Here is a 21,779-nt window from a genome sequence, read left to right on the forward strand (position 1 = left end):
CTCGCCACTATGAGATGTGATACGAGTGGATTTTGGAGCATTCAGTGTCGAGTTGTTTGCTTGTTCTTATTGCTTTTGTTCAGCCGAAACCTCAGCGGGCGTCTGTAATCACAGGATGTAGCGTTCGATGAGTCAGGACCCGAGGATCGTCATTAGGAGGGTGGATATGAGTGTAGAAGACGATTTCATTATCCTGTATGTGTGTCGCTTTCAGATTCCAACATCCTGCGGTTTTAAAATGCAGTTATTGTCACGTCTTGACGTCTCTTACGTACGTGTTCGATCTCTGATGGGCGTTTAATGGCGATTTCTTGGACGTCCTCGCTTTAATGATTCCCGAGCTGACGAACGACAAATTAATGACTCAGAGCTTCTATTACTGCCTTGTTCAGGTCTTTCTTACTACATTTCATTTCCATTGATTAATCTGTTTAGTGTCCTGAAGTATTGCGTAAGCATACGGATACCGAATAATAAATTTCTCTCTCTCTCTCTCTCTCTCTCTCTCTCTCTCTCTCTCTCTCTCTCTCTCTCTCTCTCTCTCTCTCTCTCTCTCTCTCAAGTTGCACATATTACTTGGATACCTAAATCTCCTGTACACAGACCTGACTAATTCATCCTGATTCCTACCTCTGGATGGAGTTATTGGTGACTCGCTGCAACTGAAATCCACATGGTTCCACATGAGGAGTTTAAAGATCCAAGAGACTGCTGTGGAGGTTAAACTCCATAACCATGAGGATGGATTTGGACTGTAAATAATATAAACAGTTTTCTACAATGGTTTTGCGTTCATCAGTACGCAGTTGATGACCTCATCAATGATGGAACTAGACATTCATTAAGATGAGAATTGGCTCCCTGTTGAGTCTGGTTCCTGTTTGTTCCTCAAGTTTTGTATTTTTAAAATACTAAAAAATACTTTTACAAGGGAACAAATTTCTTCTCAAACCATCAATTGGACTGTTTGATCATGTTCACCTTCACAACGAATCAGCTGATTAAGTAAACAATGTGTGATTGCAACAGCTTTTCTCAGGCCTTTTCTCCTAATTTAGTTACTTGGTGTTTGGTAATGAAGTCTGACTTTACATCAGTAACATCGACTCACTGTCAAACATGACATTAATAAGAAGATGACTGATGGCATCTGCGTTTAGAGCAACTAGTGTCTAACTAACTAATCATTTGATTGTTAATCAGAAATATCAGACAGTCAGACAGTCATTCATGCAGTGGGATGCAAATTCATGGTCCTACTAAACAGCTACTTCAATTAGGGTACGATATTCGGCAATCAAATATTTATTTATTAATGATTGAACGCTGCCAGACTGCAGACTTCATACCTCTATCACCTATTTTCTGTTCTGATCTCAACAACTCTGGGCAAAATACTGAGTAGGCACCAATCAGAGGCTGTATTTGTATGATGTCATCATGTAGAACTTCTTACAAATTATTTTACTGTGATTTAAATGTACAGAAATACAAAACACAAGTTTTTTTATTTCACATTTTTTTATCAACTCTCAAAAATATTAATGAAAAAAATCCTATTTTATATTGGAAATACGTTAGAAATACATGTATCCTAAATACTGCACAGCCCTGTGTATACAGTATGTATATATATATATATATATATATATATATATATATATATATGTGTGTGTGTGTGTGTGTGTGTGTGTGTGTGTGTGTGTGTGTGTGTGTGTGTGTGTGTGTGTGTTATCTGTCAAGCTGACCTATCTGCTCCATCACCATCTGGTCTTGGGTAAAACGTGTGTCAGGAGCGAGGTTTGGATGGAGCGAGGGTTAAGACCATTATTCACCTTGTCCTTAGCTTAGAGGTCATGAGAGACTTTCTGAGGCTTGACAGGTTGTCCAGGCTTGTTAAATAGAGAGAGATCGAAAGTGTGTGTGTGTGTGTGTGTGTGTGTGTGTGTGTGTGTGTGTGTGTGTGTGTGTGTGTGTGTGTGTGTGTGTGTGTGTGTGTGTGTGTGTGTGTGTGTGTGTGTGTGTGTGTGTGTGTGTGTGTGTGTGTGTGTGTGTGTGTGTGTGTGTGTGTGAGTATGTGCATTTGAGATGTCTCAAGGTCAGACATTTTCTCAAAATGCAACTCCAACTGAACTAAGGTAAGAAAATGTGAGACGGGTAAGTTTGTGTTTTCTGCAGAAGAAGGAATGAAATATTCTTCTATTCTTCTACTGCTGCATTTTGTCAATGATTACTACATTATTTCTTTTTTTTTTTTTCTTCAGAACAACCTTGTTTTTATCCATTTATTGTCACATATTGTTCTTTCCCTGTTCTTATTAATGTTATGGCTCATACATTCAAACATTTGTGTTCATGTTGATACAAAAACTCATTGCTAACACTGGAGACTCCTTCTGAAATAAAAATGAATAAACATCTCATTTTCTTTTCAACAATCATGTGAATTTGAAATCCCTTTATGTATACCGGCAACAAACCTTTCAACTGAGGATATCAGAAAAATCAACATTTGTGACTATTTCCATGAATTGTATAAAAAAAAAAAAAAAAAAAAAGAAAGATAAGATTTGGTTTCTAATTGTTTGAATGGTGCTTGATAGTTCAATAAAGACAATTGTATTGAATGATTCAAAATTGAATTTTAACGACTTATTATTCGATGATCTGATATTGTCTCCATAAATTACATACTATTGGATCTCAGTTTCTTCCTGGCAAAAGAAACAGGTTTTCCGCCAGGGATCTGTGCGTTTGTTGTTGGAAAGAACATCAGCATGCATGTATGCGCTGTTAACTGATCGTTCGAACGGCTAGCCTGCAACAATGCCCTCGCAGCCTAAAAGGTTTATCCAGAGTATCACGTTTATGATTTACGATGTGCCTTGGAACACGTCTCATTTTCACTCTCTCTGCTGCCGTCACTCATTCTCAGTAAGCATCCACACTTTTTAGCGCTCGAGTGATCCGTCCAGATTCTGAGCCTTTAATCACGGAGATAAAGGCTGAAACAGGGCCATGGGGTGACTCGGGGGCGGCAAAAGTGGAAAAGTGGTGGGAGGTTGAAGTGGCTAGGTGTGAGCAGCTGATTGCTCTGAGAAGCAGAGATCTGGATGGAGCTTGAGCCGTGGTGAACGTGCGTGATGTCGCGCCTGACATTTTCACTGCAGTCCAAAAGAGCTGAGTGATCTAATAAAAGGACAGCAGGCTTGAGGCTCATTGCTCTTGAGGTCTTAGAGAGTGAGTCAGAAACCCAGGAGAGCCCCATACCACAACCCCAAAAACTCCCCCGCCCCCCTCCCTATTTGGACCAAACAAGTGGCAGCTGTTCCTCAAAAAAGCCTTTCATCAGGTTAGCATTCCTGAGTCGATGTTCAGGCCGAGCTAAGCGAGGCCACTGTTCATTACCACTTTATGGTTTTTGGAGAATTGAAAATCCATAATCCTGTTGCTAAATTATTGCTTTAATAAATAATAGACTTTTAATTCACATGTTTGAATTCTGGACCAGTACAGGGTGGATAAATTAGAACTCAAATCAGAGGTCAGGAGTGTGACAAAACAAAAGTAAGTGCACCCCTGTTTCAGCCATTAGTCTCCCCCTCTTAAATGCAGGATGTGAAACTGGTGAAAATTGAAGCATGTCAGATTTCTGGCTCTGAAAAAGGTTCTTTTAAGCTTCTTTGTTTTAGAGTGAAAATTGTGACCTTCTCAGATTTTCACCAAATTCCTCGAGTTCATAAAGGAGGTTATGGGTGATACAGTGATCCACTTATTATCATTCTTTCACACTCCTGAGCTGAGATCAGCGCTAGAAATACTATACACATACTACATACTAAAGTTCTCAGATCTCAGCTTAGGAACACCAGTAGATGAAAGTAAGTGGACTTCTACATTTGTTATTGTCTTCTGAATGTACAATGTGAATTTAGGTAGAAAAAAAAAAGGAAAATTTTTTCACACTGAGTCTTTGTGGTTTTTTTTTTATTTTATTTTATTTATTGTTTTTTTTTTTTTTTTTGTGACCTTCTCAGATTTTCACCAAGTTCATGCAGTGCATTAAAATGATAACAGGTAACACAGGGGTGCACTTACTTTTCTTCTGTTACACTCCTGAACAAAGATCTGAGCTACAACGTAACTACCTCTTTATACACATACATATGACATAAAAAAGCTCTCAGATCTGAGGTCAGGAATGTGATTGGACCCCTACATTAGTCTTGACCTCCTTAATGCAGGACCTGAAACTGGTGAAAATTGGAGCATGTCAGATTTTTGGCTAATAAAAGGTGAAAATTATGACCTTCTCATATTTTTACCAAATTCATCCAGTTCATAAAGGAGATCATATCCTATTCAGAGGTTCACTTAGTTTCATCTTGTTCTTCTCACAAGATTAGATTTGGGCCTAGATGTTACAGAAGTAACGCACCACTCCATGCATACACATACTACATATTGCAAGCTCTCAGATCTCAGCTCTGGAAACTGACAGGATAAAACTAAGTACATTTCTTTGTTTGTCTTTGTCTCCTGAATATACAGTGAATTTGGTAAAAATCTGAGAAAATCTGAATTTTGGCTAAGAAAAGGTAAGTGTAAGGTTTTTTGGATAAAAATTCTATCTTTTTAAATTTTCACTACATTCACCCAGTGCATTAAAAGGTAACACATAGGTAACACAAGAGTGCACTTACTTTTGCCTTCTGTCACACTCCTGAGCTGAGGTCTGATCCTGTCATTTTCAGTTCATTACTCTTAGTAAAATGTCCAGGTTTTGGGCTGCACTCATTGAAATACGACTTCATACGCAAACCTTTCAGTGCAACATGGTGATTGTTCAATAAAAGGCTCATCTGTAGATTGATTTTTTTTGTTCATATTCTCATCAAATCAGACACAAAGAAAAGAATCACAATGACGGCTTTACAACGTTCACGTTTAGATACAAGTTCATCTATCATGTGTGTTGTGTTTAGAGACTCCTCCATATTCTTCTGTCTCATCATCATCATCACCACCATTTCTACATGAATTACTTAATAATTGAATCAAAATTGTTATTGTTTGAAAACATAAAAAATATCATACATAAACTTTCATAAATGTACTGTATATAAAACAAAGTTACCTCCAACTCCATACATGTACAGTTTCAACAAACAAGTTGCTCAGATCTCAGCTCAGGAGTGTGACGGAACAAAAGTAAGTGCACCCCTACATTAGTCTTGACCTCCTTAATGCAGGATGTGAAACTGGTGAAAATTTGAGGGTGTCAGATTTCTGGAAAAAAAAAAGGCCTTTGTGTTTTTTGGTGAAAAATTTGAAAGTCTGATTTGCACCAAATTCACCCAATGCACAAAAGAGCTTATGGATAAGACACTGATCCACTTAGTACCATCCTGTCACACTCCTGGACTGAGATCAGAGCTAGAAGTTTACACTCACTCCATACATCCACATACTTCATACTTACGTTCTTAGAACTCAGCTCAGGAACATCAGTGCACGAAAGTAAGTTCACTCCTGCATCCAGTATTGGCTTCTCAATTCACCGTTTAAATTTGGTGACAATCAGAAAATGTCAGATTTTTCACACAAAAAAGGTTGGTTTTCTTTTTTTGGGGTGAAAATTTGGACCTTTTCCGATTTCACCCAGTGCATTAAAAAGGTCATGAGCAACACAGGGGTGCACTTAGATTTATTCTGTTACACTCCTGAGATTAGATCTGAGCTATAAGGTAACACCCACTATATGTCTATGTCTATACTTTCATTATATTCAGGCTCAGATCACAGCTCAGCTGAGTGACAGGACAAAACTTTCCCCTGACCTCCTAAATGCACTGTGCAAATATGGTGAAAATCTCTTCTGGAGAAGTTCCCATGTGCAGATCTGAGAACTTAAGTATGTAGTATGTGCCAGTACCAATTGGATCCCACTGCATGTGTGGAGTTTGACATTGGACCTCCTGAAGTGTTTAAAGGCTCTGGCATGGAGAAGCTGATGTGCTGGATCTGTGATGATCACAAATGTTGAGCTCAGTAGCTCCTACTTTTATACCAAAGACTGTTGAAAGAACATTTACTTATAAACTTATACTCCAGTGCTCATGTTAGTTCTCACTCTCCTGTGTTCTGTATTGTTGAAAGATTTATGATCAAACTCTTGATGTCACCCAAATGAGGATGGGTTCCCCTTTTGAGTCTGGTTCCTCTCAAGGTTTCTTCCTCATTACATCTAAGGGAGTTTTTCCTTGCCACAGTCGCCATAACTGCTCATTACGGATAAATGCACACCATTCACATTGACTGTTGATTTCTGTAAAGCTGCTTTGAGACAATGTCTGTTGTGAAAAGCGTTATAGAAATAAACTTGACTTGACTATGTGTATGTATGTAGTGGGTGTTAACTTCTAGTTAAGATCTCATCTCAGGAGTGTGATAGGATGATACCAAGTGGATTGCCATGTTACCCATGACCTTCTTTATGCACTGGGTGACTTTGATGAACATCTGAGAAGGTCACAATTTTCACCCAAAAAACCCCATAAAAACCTTTTTCTGAGATTGAGGTTTTTCAGCCGGCTCATATCTCAGCGCCGGAGTGTGATATCATGAAACTAAGAGCAGGTGTCTGTTGCGAATAAACGCCAAACCGGTTTTTCGCCAAACCCACAAAACCCACAATTGCCCTGACCTGTTTTATTTGAGTAAACATTTGACGATCTTTGATTTTCACCAAATTTACACTGTACATTCAGGAAGGCAAAAACAAATGCAATTTACTTTATTCTTTTACATTCCTCAGCTGAGATCTCAGAAGTTGAGTATGTAGTACTGTATGTATTAAGTGTGTGATAACTTGTGGCTCAGATTTCAGCTTGTAAATGTAACAAGTCAAAACTAAGTGTTCCCTATTTCAACTGTGATTCTTTTAAACTCTTAATCCTATACAATCTTCAACATCATTACACACTAGATTTCTTTATCAAACCTAACAAACTATTTTATTAATCAGAGAACATTTCTCAGTCGCCACATATCCGTTACTTTTTCGCACATTTGTGTTTCCCTAGCAACAAATTACAATCCGCTCAATCACCAAACCCCTTCAATAGACACAAAATAAGCACCAAGGACAGGGACATTTCGAGCATTTCCAAAATCCTCCAAATTCTGAACGCTTAAGAAAATCGATCATGCACGTGTCGCACTTCGTGGAGATCCAGGGAGCTTTCAGAATACAAATGCGCACAAAAACCCAAGCGAAGCTTCACTCGGCCGCAGGCTTTCTGTTGTCATGGCGACGCCTGTGAAATCCCACATACTGTAGCGCCTTCAGAGAAAACAATATTGATCACATTCTGTCTCTCTCTTCTGTGCCGTGGCCGTGAAGTGCACCGGCTAATCAAGAGAGGTCACATGCACCTACTTCAGCCACGACGAATCCGAGACACGCCCTTTCCGAAGTGTCAAACGTCACAAATCAGTTTAGGCAGGCCTGTAAGCAAAATATATGTATATGTTTTCCCCCTCGTCACGTTTTTGCTCTCGATCGAGCGAGTTGATTATAACGGTTACTTTCCAGCGTCATCGAGCGCCGCAATCGATTCGCTTGACTGCACATTGATTAACCTCTCGGGGGCGAGGGGAAGATTTGTAAGGATAGCAAGTGGCTCTCGACGTGCTTCCATCAAGTACCGAGGAACGAGGCATTCCAGCTCCACAGACTCATTTCCTGGCAAATTAAAAAAGGAAAAAAAAAAAAAAAAAGTGGGAACGTGAATTTCTCCATCAGCAAATAAATATTTATAAGACTGAAGAGCCCGCTGAAAAGTGATGCCAATTACTCAACAACTCATGGGGTGAAGGGACCCGTAAGACTCTCTCATATTTTTAGAGCTTTCAGGAATTTTAATGAAACGTTTTGAGAAGAAGAAAATATTTGAACCTCAGATCACTTTACTTTACATTATTCACCTATCTATCTATCTATCTATCTATCTATCTATCTATCTATCTATCTATCTATCTATCTATCTATCTATCTATCTATCTATCTATCTATCTATAATTATTTTGTATTACAGGTCACTTGGTTTGGTTTGTGAAAAAAAAACGACTGTGAGTCGACTCAGCAGTGAGTCAAATGATCTGACTCCCTGAAACGAAAGCTGAATTATTATTCATAATGCATTTCAAGCACTCAGGCAATTTTCAGAGTGTAAATAACATGTGGAAATACCAACAATATGAACCATCATGTTCTTGTGAGTCACTGACGAGTCAAAGGAATGCATTGTTTGGAGTTTCCTGCAGAATCATCTGAAAAAACAACAATGAATACAATTACTCATCAAAACTGCAATGATTTCCTCAACCTCTATTTCAGAGTTTACATTAATGTTTTTCCTTGTGCTGATGATCCTCCAGCTGTGATGATCCTCCAGCTTTGATGATCCTCCAGCTGTGATGATCTTCCAGTCACATAATTTCAAGTGTATTGTGTTTGTGTGAAGCCGATGCCAGAAATGAATCAGTCAATGACTCCTTTGTACGTTAATGTCTGCCAGAGCAGTAAAATTGGGATGCTCTTCTAATTGCGCCTTCATTTCCTTCTTGTCCTGGGGGGTGTACATATTTATGCGTAACTCTGACTAACCAGGTGTTTTGACCACAAAAGGCAGCAGTGCATATGATTAGTAATAAAGATGTTCCAGTAGCTCAAACAGATGCTCTACAATAATAATGAAGCGTCATCATGGCCTACAGTGTAAATGTGGATGCTGTTACTAAATTTTGGCACCTGCACCTACAGGGGTGTCGATGTAATATAAACTTCCATTCTATAACATTTGAGATACATTATCCTTGTAGCATTAGTGTAACACAAAATCAGTACAGTTTTTAGACAGGAACCGAACCGGCAGCGTTTTATTTTTCGGCTCGTCGCACAAAATGCTACATTTGGAGAAAATTGCAAAATTTGTGAGATTTTTCACCCACTTGTGGCTTCGATGGAGTTTAATGAGTAAACTCTTTGCTTCTCAATAAACCTCACGGCGTAAAATTTCTGCCTTACGCAAAAACAACAAAGGAAAGAGATGATCTCAATTCAATTTCGTGTTACTCGTGTAGCACTTTTAACAATGGACATTGTCCCGAAACAGCTTTAAAGAATCATATAGATATAATGTAGCGCTAACGAGCGAGGCAGTGGCAAGAATGGAGAAGAACTTCCTGAGAAACCTTGAGAGGAACCAGACTCAAAAGGAAACTGGATCGTTATCTAGGTGACACAGAATGTCTGTTCATTAAAGCTCCATCAATGTTGAGATTATAACTGTACATCGATTGGCACCTGGATGCAAAAAGGAGTAGAACGTTTATTTTAATTACAGTCCAAATCCATCTTCTTGAGTGTAACCCTCCACAGAAAGCTTATAGATTTTAGAAGCATTTCTCATGAAACCATACTTATATTCATATTTGTTGCTGTGTGCGATTGTTGCTTGTCAGACTGTAAGAACAAGATCTCCATATCTCATTGTAGCATCCCGTTTGGTATAATGTCAAACTGTACAACAGTTAAAAACCGATGCACACGAGAAAAGGACTCGTCCCGAAGTTTTACGTCATCGATCCGTGACATGTTCAGACTCGTGTTCTCTCATTTACATTAGCTAGCAGCAAAAACAAATCTGTAGCGTTGCATGATTCATACAAAAGCCATTCAAACAACCCTTTTTCCCTCCATAACTCAGTACATTTCTCCTCTTGCTGTTTTGTTCACCTGACTTGTTTCCACATTTTCCCTGAGGTGATTTGAAGTTGTGGCGCTAATTGCGACATCCGGTTCGGTGCCCAGATCGGGTTCTTGGTTTTGGGGATCGCACTGCTGGAAAGAGTCTGAAGTTTTCTTACATTGCCAGGACTTCAAAAAATTACAGATTTGCGCCTGGTTTAAGGAGAACTCCATCAGACAAAATGAAGCATCAGAATGAATCAGGCATGTCTGCAAATCATAAACTCCACCGTCCTAAACGTCTCAAAAGCTACAAGATAAACTCTGTCTGTTACAAAGCTCTGACACCAGAGACTCTTTCTATAAATATTAAACAAACAGACATAAACAAATGGTTGACCTTGTTGACCTCCTAAACTCAACATTTGCTCTTTGTTTTGCTTTGAGCTCTGAGAACAGAACACCCAGGCTCTGGTTTACTACCATCCTAAATATAGAGGCTGATTTGCCCGTGAATGTGGAAAGAAGATTTATTAAATGAAGGTATTTTTTGTGCTTTAATTTCTTTTCGTGGCAAATACAGATTCCATGGAAGACTGAAACACTATAAGTAACAAATAAACAGAAATATTAATAAAAGAAAGTAACCCGAGCAGGGAAGCGTGATGAAGTGGAGTAACTGTTAGATTGGAAAACGTGATTGTTTTTCTGTAAGAACGCATTTTGTTTTATTCATACAACAACAATTTCTGTAACTATAGAATTACAGGAAGTCATTTATACAAAGTAATTGTTTAGTCAGTGGGAGTAAAGATGGTCCTTAGAAGAATAAACTGTATCACAGTGGAACCTCCGAAATTTGTTTTCATGTACAATAAGGAAAACCACAAAACGTTCCCCCTACTGGACAGACAGGCAACAGCAAAACATTTTCAAACCTGAGCAATAGATTTATACAAAACATTGATTAAAAATAATAATAAAAATAATAATATTTTTAAATGCAAAAATTTGAAACACATTTTAAATACTTAAAAAAACAATCTCATGGGGTTTTTCTTTGCTACTGCCACCACTGTCGTGCTCATTAGGGATAAAGATAAAGAGAATAATTATAACATTCTCAAAGTATTTATCTCTGTAAAGCTGCTTTGGGACAATGTCCATTTTTTAAAGCCCTACAAATAAAATCCAATTAAACTGAATTGTATTTAGTCCATTTTACTTTGTATGTTTCAAGTTAAAGCTCTGGGTTACTGTTCGAAAGGTCAGGGGTTCAAGCCTCGGTATCGCCAAGCTGCAACTCTTGGGCCCTTCCCTGTGTCATAGCCGACCCCTGACCTCTAACCCCAGCTTCCTAACATCACTAGGATATGAAAAAATTTCACCCTGCTGTGATGTACATGTGAGAAGAAAAAAGCACCGTTACAATTTTGCTGTCATTTGCTAAAGTTACTGAGCAACTCAAGAACATTGAGGAAGGATTTGGACTGTAATTGATGTAAAAAGTCTGCTCCAATGGCTTGAGTGCATGAACAGTTCTGCATTTTATTGATCCTGGTTCCTCTCAAGCTTTTTTCCTCATGAAGTTTTAGAGAGTTTTGCCACAGTCGCTCGCTGATTAGGGATGAACTTATTTCCTTACCCACATTAGTGATAAATAATAAGGAGCAAACTTATAGGCACTAAACGTAGACATTCTTTCACACAACATTGTCAATTGTTAAAATCGATCAAGTAAAACGTAACAACGTCCATCCAGGACCGAGGTGCTTCACAAAACAACGTAAATAAACACCAGCTAATTCAAAACTAACGAGATCAGACCTGTACACAAAATATTTAGGGCAAAAACACAACAGAATAACACTGTAACCATGCAACAAACACCAGTACTGAACAGTACGCAAAGCTTTAGAGTTTTATTTATTAATATTTAAAGTTATGGACCACAAAAACCATAAACTTCTTAGAGGTAAATACACTGGAGACTCCTCCCATAATGTACATGTACAGCATTTGGCAGACGCCCTCATCTAGACCGACATTTATCATTCATACATCTGAGCAGCTATAAGGTTAAGGGCCTTGCTCAGGGGCCCAGGAGTGGAACCTTGGTGTGGTCGGGACTTGAACTCACAACCTAATATGTTAACTAAACATCTCCGCAGAGAACAACTTCCACGTGTCCTCGATTACACTTCTTTTATTAAGCACCCGATGTGATCCAATTCCCTGCGAACGAGAACATCATATATCAATGTATTTAATTTGGAGCTTAACTCCTGTCAGAGAAGCTCTTTTATAAAAGATTAATCAGCAAAACCATCTGACCAATCAGCTTTGAGAACACATGGTACATATGCACCCGGAGTTTATTGCCTGTCGCTTGGAGTTATTACTGTACAACGCCTTGTCAATTGGGAGCCGTGAAATAATAATAATAATAATAATAATAATAATAAAAGTAAAAAAAGAAGAAGAGACGGTTGAATCCACCGAGAGAAACAGACTTTGGCAGACGCTTGAAACTTTCAAAACCTCAACTTTGCCTTAGGCCAAGTCATAAAGTATGCATTGCCCAAAATAATTTCAGCATGAGCGCTGGAAAGGCAGTTTCCCAGCAACCTTGTGTGGAACGAAATTAAACGGCTTTATTTTCTTTCTCTCTCTACTCGTTTTTTTTTTTTTTTTTTTTCCTGTTCTACTTTATCACGACTCATGATGAATTATGCTTTTCATTTGTGTGCCCAAGGACTAAAAGGGTAGATGAGAAATAAAAGTGCATCCATTGTATACAGAAAAAGTGCATGATTTATTTGATGTATATTAATTACGCAATATGTTGATAAATACCTGACCATTAGGGTGATATGGTGCTTTTTGAACACCCCGTTCAACATTTAACTTCTGTTCTCTGTTATAAAAACCTTCACTCTCCTGGGAAGATGTTCCACTAGATGTTGTGGAGATTCATTCAGCTACAGTAGTGTTAGTAATCTCAGGTACTGATGCAGGTGAGAAGGTGAGGAGGCCTGAGGTGCAGTCAGTGTTCAAATTCGTGTTCTATAGGTTTGGAGCTCTACAACAGGAGATCTTCCACTCCAGCCCATATAAAGCATAAGATATGGACATAGAGCGGGATTTGAGCACATGGGTCACACTTGAGCACATTGTCAAGCTGGAACAGGTTTGGGTCTTCTAGTTCAAGTGAAGGGAAAAGGTCATACTACTGCAACCAAAGACGTCCTATATAGTGTTATTTCAACTTTGTGGAAGAAACACATGCTGTAAGTCTGGAAAAACCCAGATGTAACAATTCAAACAATAAACCATGCTCTAATTCCTCTCAAAAGAGTTTTAGGGTGACGGTAAATCCACATCCACACTTACTTTAAACAGTGGATATTTCTGGGAGAAAATCAGCATAATTTTTTTCATAGATATAATAAGAAAATGATGAAGTTGCATGACCTGATGTTCTAAACTAGTAGTTACAAGTTTCCATTGCTTGTTAGCTCCATTAATGTTATGCTTAGTAATAGTAATAGTAATATTTAATGCATACTTTAAAACCTGTACACTAGAAGCTTTTAACCCCAGTGTTTTTATTTTATTTTTATACATTCTTACTGATCTCTTCGTTTATCCTTGCAGACCTGCTGAAGCTGTTACAGCTGATGGAAGTCGTCTCACTGTGCTAGCAGCTGAAAACAATAGCTCATTGTTTGCCGACGTGTCCAGCCTGATCTATTTTAGATTTCTTCCTTTTATAGAGTTCCATAGGACTGACTCCAGCAAGCCTAATCTCTCCTCCCTGGGGCAAGCTGGTATAAAAGCTTGACCAGACAATCTCATCCTTTGTGGCCTGAGCTTTCGGACCCTTCTCGCTCCCCCTGACCCATAAACACAACAATAATCCCAGGCGCTTTTAAAGAGTCTCTCGTTCGCAGCAGCAATGGCCCCAAAGAAAGTCGAAGTCAAAAAGCCGGAACCAAAAAAGCCTGAGCCAAAGAAGCCCGATGCGAAAAAGGAGGCCACCCCGGCACCACCTCCAGCTGCTCCTGTCGTACCCGAGCCACCCAAGGAACCCCAGTTTGATCCGAAAAGTGTGACGGTGGAGTTCACACCTGACCAGATCGAGGAGTTCAAGGAAGCCTTTCAGCTGTTCGATCGGACACCAAAGAACGAGATGAAGATCACATACGCTCAATGCGGTGACGTGATGAGGGCACTCGGGCAAAACCCCACCAATGCTGACGTCCTCAAGGTCCTCGGAAAACCAAGGGCCGAGGAGATGAACAGCAAAATGCTGGACTTCGAGACGTTTCTTCCCATGCTTCAGCACATCTCCAAGTCCAAGAATAAGGGCAGCTTTGAGGACTTTGTCGAGGGCCTGCGAGTCTTTGATAAAGAAGGCAACGGAACCATCATGGGGGCGGAATTGCGTCACGTCCTGGCAACGCTCGGAGAAAGGATGTCAGAGGACGAGGTGGATCGACTCATGGCGGGGCAGGAGGACGCCAACGGATGCATCAACTACACCTCTTTTGTTAAACATATTCTCTCTGGTTGAGCTGGACTTGGGAAAACATTTTACAGAAAATTAATTTGAATCAGTTGAAAAGTTAATGATGTATTAGTGGCAGCATGATGGTTTGTAAGCGTTCGGATTGTTTTCTCATTAATGCAAGAGACATTTACAAAAACGTGTAAGGAATAAAACATAAAACATGACCGGTACGTCATGAAGCGTTTTATTCCTTCTGTTTCACAACAATTTCCCAATGATTACACATACCTTTAAAATAATTACAGAACAACATCAAACTTTTTATCCACTTACAGTTACATTTACGTGGTCTTACACCTGAATACACTTGGGCTCTATAAAAACTGTTGCCTGTCAAGAAATATTTTGCTTCATTTGCTATTATTATTATTATTATTATAATTATAATTATTATTATTAATATTATTATTACTTCCACTCTTCTGGAAAATGTTCCACTAGATTTTGTGGAGATTTGTGATCATTCAGCACACATGTGTGTTAGTAAACTCAGCTACTAATGTAGGTGAGATGTGGTGAGGAAGCCTGGGGTGCAGTCAGCATTCACATTCATCCCAATAAGGTTGGAGATCTTCATGAAGCTGGCTCAATTTGGGTCTCTTAGCCCAAGTGAAGAAAAAATCTCAAGCTATCCGGTTCTAAGACGTCCTGTACAATTGTGTGCTTCCAACTTCATGGTATCAGTTTGGGGAAGAACCACATATGTCTGGAAAAATAGGGTGTCCGTATACTTTTGGCATATAAGAAACAATTGTGCTTTGTATTGAATACTTTATCAATCCCTTCCGTCCAATCAGAATTTCAGACTTCAGAATCCGACTGCGCTGTGGTATAAGCCATAAATATCACACCGTCCATTCATCTATTTAAAGAACGAGCTAAAAGAAGCACAAACATTGTGGTGGAACTGAAACGTGTATCTTAAGGTTACCTTCCCCTGGAAGCGCATTTATAACAGACATCAGAGCCACGCATCAATAAATGAATAAATGGCAAAGCTTTTATAGCTGTACATCTAAAAATCCTCAGTGTCACTCTCTCCTTTGGTGTGAAATGCCAAGAGGGAAACATTAAAGCACTCAAATCGCTGCTAAGAGCATCATATATATATATATATATATAATTTATTTATTTATTTATTTATTTCCTCCGCGGTGCAAATGACTGCTGATGAATCAGAGCAAAGAGGTACAATAAGATCAGATTGTGGTTTCTGGAATGCTGTGATATGAAACAGGGTGTCGTGATCTTCGCAGAGGTGGAAAATTGCTGCTTTAGCTCATCCGTGCTGCATTGGAGAAATGAAACCAGAGCAAAAAAAATAAAAATGCGGAGAAACGCAACGCATAATCAGGATATTAAATGCAACGTGCATCGCGATGCTGTCAGAACTGAATGCTTTTCTTAGGTAGAGGTGAATTTCGGATCAGGGTCGAGTTCCAGTGTGATGAGGTAAGAGCGTTTATGCTCTGTCGTTTATAACACGTGTTTATAAGACGTTCAATAATGTAGGAAAGAAAAGGTCAGTCTCTGTTTTTCACATGCAGAATCTACAGCCAAATGTGGTCCGTCTTCAAACTGTTACCAGAAGGTTGGAGATCCAAACCTGTTCCAGCATGACAATGCTCCTGTGCACAAAACCAGCTCCATGAAGATCTGCTTTTCATGGGTTGGAGTGGAAGATCTTCTGCTATTGAACACATTTGAAATTAATTGGAATGCAGGCTTCACCCAGGCCTCCTCACATCACTGTATATTTTTCAGTTAATGATTTCGAAATCTATCTATTTTTTAGAATATATAAATGAGGGACTCATGCACAACTAATACAAAAGGTCGAGAAAGATTCTTTGAGGTCCCAAGAGGCAAAGCATGGTACAGTAAATGGGGCGTGGTTGGAAGGGGGCGAGGGGAGGGGGGGTGTAAACTTTTGGAAAGGGGATAAGTTATAATTTTGTGCATTGGGTTAACATTTAAATATGCCAAGAAGGTTCAAAAGGTGGAATAATGCTGATTATTTCTTCATCATGGCACCTGTTAGTGGATTTATTTACTAGGCAGCAAAGTTGATGTTAGAAGCAGGAAAAATGGCAGATCGTAAGCGAGAATTGTGACGTCTAGACGTCTGGGTCAGAGCATCTCCAAAAACTGCAGCTCTTATGGGATTTTCCTGGTCTGCAGTGGTCAGTATCTACCAAAGTGCTTTTAGCAGCAAAAGGGGACCAACACAATATTAGGCAGGTGGTATATTTATTATATTTATTTGAGAATTGCATATGATAATTGTGAAATAATATAGATTTCTGTATTAACCCTCACTTAATATACTTATATAAAACTCAGAGTGTTGCTCCTTTGCTTTTTAGTTCCGGTGTCAGTTAAATAGTGAGGTTGGTTGAAGTCCAGCCAGGGGCCCAGGGGATTAACATCAAACATAACTCACAGTGCTTTCTCTCCAGCTTCAGCTTTTTTTCAACATGTATAAAAAGCCCCGACCTTTACCCAGGCAGCTAAGAGAGCGTGAGAGCAGTGCTGCGAACACCACGCCAGAGACCTCCACATCTCACTTTGATGAGGTTTATAGAGGGGCCCCGAATGCGGAGGCCAGGAGTCGTGAGCATACGCATCAGCGAGTAATCTCAGCCTGAAAGACTGGAAAAGCACGAGCTCGACAGCACGGAAGAGAAATCGAGAAAGAGAGAGGGAAAGAGAGAGAGGGAGAGAGAGAGAGAGAGAGAGAGAAAAAGAGAGAGAGAGAAAAAGAGAAGCGATGTGCTGAGCTAGAGTCCATCTCATCCTGTCATCAGGCAGACAGCTGCCCCTCAGCTCCTCCTTCATGATCTCAAATGTCGAGAGGTGAAGCCACTACACACCAGGCCATAAACGAGGATTTCACGCCTCCTGGTGTGAGCTTCCAACACGTCACAGTGCCACTTTACCATGGGCGAGGACATTTACCGGGGGGTTTATCTCCAGATTTTGGTGATAGGAGTCTAAAAATGTGGCTTGAGTTTAAGCTTCATTTTAATGGCCAGAGAAGAAATGCACAGTGTGAGGGTTAGAGATGATTCAGTCTCGTACAACTGCATCCAAATACAAATAAAAAATCGACAAATGTTACAGACTGATAATTATAATTGCAGTAATGAATAATATTAAATAAAAATAATAATAACAACAATAATTTATATATTTTAATTATTATTATTATTATTATTATTATTATTATTATTACTTATATTATTTATAATAATTACAATAATAGATTATAGTAATTAATTAATTAATTAATTGTGGTTTTGTAACTAATTAATTACTGGACAATAATTTATATCTGTCTATTTCTGTGTTTAGTTTCTTATTTGTTTATTTCAGAGGTGGCAAAAGTCCACACGTCCTTTAATTAAGTAGAAGTGCAGATCCTCATGTTTTAAATAAAACTTTGGTAGTTCTGACTGCACTTTTTTACTCAGGGTAAAGTAAAGAAGTTTGAGCTCTGACATGTAAAAAGTCACCATTATTACTACCTGTTTTAGTGTCACTCTGGTAACTGAACCTCACGTCATATTAATATATTTATACAAAAGAATTTTAAATGTTGTTCTCTAATGAATGAATCCAGTCTGAAGATCCACCATATAGAACACAAGCAGAGAAAAGATGATGATGATCATGTGATCAGGAATGTCTCTGTTCTCAGTCATGTCTCATCACTGACTCCCTCTGTCTCATCCACGTTAACCCCAGACTTATTACTGCCTTCTGCCTGCTCACTGTGAGCTTCAGAATCTAGTCTACGTCTGTGGTGTGTGTGAGAGACAGGAAGTGATCCACCAGTGGACTAAAAAATGAGCGTAATGACAGGAAACAGGACGATGGACTGAAAACGGTGCATAAAGAAAAGAAAAAGATTGTCACCAAATAGATTCAAACTAAAGTAACGAGTCTGTTTTTAAAATATAAGAAGTAGAAAGTACAGATATTTGTGTAAAAATGTAATGCAAAAATAACTAGCGAATAAAATACTGATAACAGAAACATCTACTTAAGTACAGTAACAAAATGTACTTAATTACCTCCCACATCTGGTTTATTTATTAACACATTTGCTTGATGTATTCAATCCTTGGTATTTATTTATTTATATTATTTATTTATGTTCTTTCATTAGCATGAAAAAAAGGTTACTTTAATTGTATTGTTTTTTTCATTAACACTAATAAAGAAGTGTGAAAAAATACCTTTTAATTAATTGAAACTGGAAACATGATCAATCTTTTCTTTTTTTTTAAATGATTAAAAAGAATCAAAAAGGAATATTTTTTTATGAAAATGATAAATGGAATAAAAATAAATGGAACAAACATCATTAATTAGTTAATTGATGTATTGATTAATTAATTAAATATATTCTTGAGTCTAGCTGACAGGCACTGATATAGAAATTGCATTTTATATAGAAACAAAAAAGAAAAAGAGGACCAGGTTGTTTATAAAAATATATATATATATATATATATGCATTGTTTAAATAATTAATTACACCGTAAATAAGTTTAGTCAGAAATGATGTAACATTGTTGTCATAATTTTCAAATTTAAGAAAGAAACAAATCTATTATCTTGTGTTTTGTACGTCTCATGCTTTTACTAAAAATCTGTTAAGATTTTTAATCCACCTTTTTATTTTAAGTTAAAGTTTTAGTTTTAGCTAATTTTATTCAGACACAAAATAAAGATTGTCACTTTGGAACTGATAGAGTGAAAGTAAATGGATGGATGGATGGATGGATGGATGGATGGATGGATGGATGGATGGATGGATGGATAGATAGATAGATAGATAGATAGATAGATAGATAGATAGATAGATAGATAGATAGATAGATAGATAGATAGATAGATAGATAGATAGATAGATAGATAGATAGATAGATGCTGTTGCTCACTCGTTATTTTCACACCATCACTTTCATTTTCATGTTGCAAAATGAATTGGCAGCTGGAACAGCTGTTAAAATAAGATCTATAACCGGGCAGTAGCTTTATAATATCTTATAAAATAAATATGGAGTGCAGTATAAATACAGCTGTCCTTCTTACTTCCTTATTTAGGAAAGATATGAAGGGCTCGTCTCATTTTATCTGTTCTTTCCCATAATTCCATTCACCACTACAACATCTGGCCTCTGAAGCTGCCATTACTTTATATTACACAAATATTTGTATATAATACTGTATGCTTGCTTTTATCATTCTTAGAAAAAACGCTTCCTTTGATAGAACACTTCTTGGAAATAAAAAAGAATCCCTCCAAGGCCACATTCACAAAACATATGCTATATACATTAACTTCAAACTTGAGCTAGAATGCTAGTAAAAATACCTTTTTATGAGGCAGTATATTGATTGGTGTGTAATTGGACACACTTCTTTGTTTTGATTGGCTAGACGTGTATAGAGTCAGAAGCCACACGTTTTTGGTTTGAGCACATTTGGAAATTCTTGAAATCTGTGAGACTTTTTGCAATGTGACAAAATGGCCATATCCATGTTATAAGAATGTCATAAGCATGTCATAAGCATGTAATAGCTTTTCATTATATAGCTGTGTCTTATTTTTGTTATCGCTGTACACTGCTCTGAGAACATCTCTCTACTTAGATATATAATGTTCCATTGACAGTAAATGATACATGCTGTGGCATGTTTATGACATACTTATGTCAGGCTTATGATACAAGGTGTTTCAGAATTCATCAAACATTATTTTCATTATGCTATTCTTATATGGAACAGTATTTGAATCACAGAAAATTCTCTGACTCATTTATAACATGTTATATCAATCTTATGACACCAGATTCAAGAAAAGTTTTTTGAACATGACTACTATATTATTCTTATGACATTCTCTTAAGATTGCATAATGACAGCTAATGATGTATGCTGTGGCATTTTTATGACATGTTTATGTCAAGCATATGACACAGGGTTTAAGAACGGTATTACTGATTGTTTCATGAACATTATAACTATATTATTCTTAAGATATTTCTGTACGAGGACAGCTAATGATGCATGCTGTGACATGTTTATGACATGCCTATGTCAGGCTTATGATACAAGGTGTTTCAATATGCATGTAAAATAATTATTATTCCATTCCTATTATAATCCAGTGATTTTGATAACGCTAAAATACTGTCTGGTATTCCAGTGACAGTTAATAAAATGCTGTGACATGTTTATGACATGTTTATGTCAATATTATCACACCAAGTTCAATAAAAGTTTTTATGATCATGACTACAATATTATTTTTGTATATTTCCGTAAGATTATTTAATGACAGCGAATGACGCATGCTGTGGCATGTTTATGACATGCATATGTCAATCTTATGATACAAGGATGCGTCAAGTGATTACTATGATATTACTATTATACTTCAAAGATGCTAATAACACAAACATATGGTATGGTATTACATTAACAGCTAATGATTTTTAAAATATTGCTATGTCAGTCTTATGACACCAGGTTCAAAAGTTCAAATGTCAGATATTAAAAATTTTTGTGACTTAAAAATCTATACCAAACAGTCATTATAGCATGCTGTGTTTGTTACAGCAGGACATGTTACTAAGTCCAGCATGAAACATTCAATAGCTGTGATCTAGAAAAAAATCAGCCGATTGCATCTTGTGTGACAAAAAGTAACCGGTTTATGGAAAGAGCTGAATTATTGTGTGACCTGTTTTCCAGCAATTCTCTTCCTCCAAGAATTTTAAAGCTGGTGCTGCAATGTTTTGGGTAATAACACTCAGTGACAGCGTTATCAGGAAGCTGGATCGGCGTCGCCCCGAGCGGAAATCTGAGCCCAGGTGATATATACAGCATTCAGGTTTTTCTCACAGCCTGTGGATGAATAGATGAATAAACACATCATGAAGGATGGTGCAACTGACCCGACAGTGTTACAGGGACAGGAAGGTGCTGCTGTAACAGCGGCCAGGACGAGGACGAGGACGCCGAGGAGACAGAACGTGAAGACAGCAGTGACACGGTGCTGATGCTAGCGCTTTGGCTGCTGGAAATAGCGTAATGAGGTCCTCTTATTCGGCGTACACTCCCGATATCACGACACGGAAAGCTTTATCTCTTTCAGTCTCCCTAGAAACTAAACCGTGTTGTTGTTTTTTTCTCCCTCACCCACATGAACACGCTCAGAGTGGATGAACCGACGTGCCATTATTGCATTGTTATGGCATGAAAATAGATGGGATACGACTGGGCTCTTTTTTATTTCTTCGAAAAAAGAAAATTTGTTCATTCTGTGGAACAGTTCCAACATTGTAATTGGCAGAAATTAGACGCTGTTTGGTGGCTGAGTTGCTTGAAATTACCTCAATATGATATTGAATTGTGTTTTTTTTTTTCGACTCACAT

The 21,779-nt window shown here is 38.0% G+C and overlaps 1 protein-coding gene across 1 annotated transcript; it reads left to right on the forward strand.

Annotated features, from left to right (window-relative positions):
• The first annotated feature begins 13,601 nt into the window (after window positions 1-13,601).
• LOC310720202 (myosin light polypeptide 6) lies at window positions 13,602-14,491 on the forward strand. Its single transcript, XM_083530612.1, has one exon. The coding sequence runs from the start codon at window positions 13,713-13,715 to the stop codon at window positions 14,328-14,330; it is 618 nt and encodes a 205-aa protein (XP_083386738.1). The 5' UTR covers window positions 13,602-13,712; the 3' UTR covers window positions 14,331-14,491.
• Window positions 14,492-21,779: the final 7,288 nt, after the last annotated feature.

This window comes from Silurus aristotelis (assembly GCF_946808225.1).
Source record: "Silurus aristotelis genome assembly, chromosome: 26".
NCBI lineage: Eukaryota > Metazoa > Chordata > Actinopteri > Siluriformes > Siluridae > Silurus > Silurus aristotelis.

Coding starts and splice junctions, on each gene's coding strand:
- LOC310720202 (XM_083530612.1), top strand. CDS start 13,713: ATGGCCCCAAAGAAAGTCGAAGTCAAAAAGCCGGAACCAAAAAAGCCT.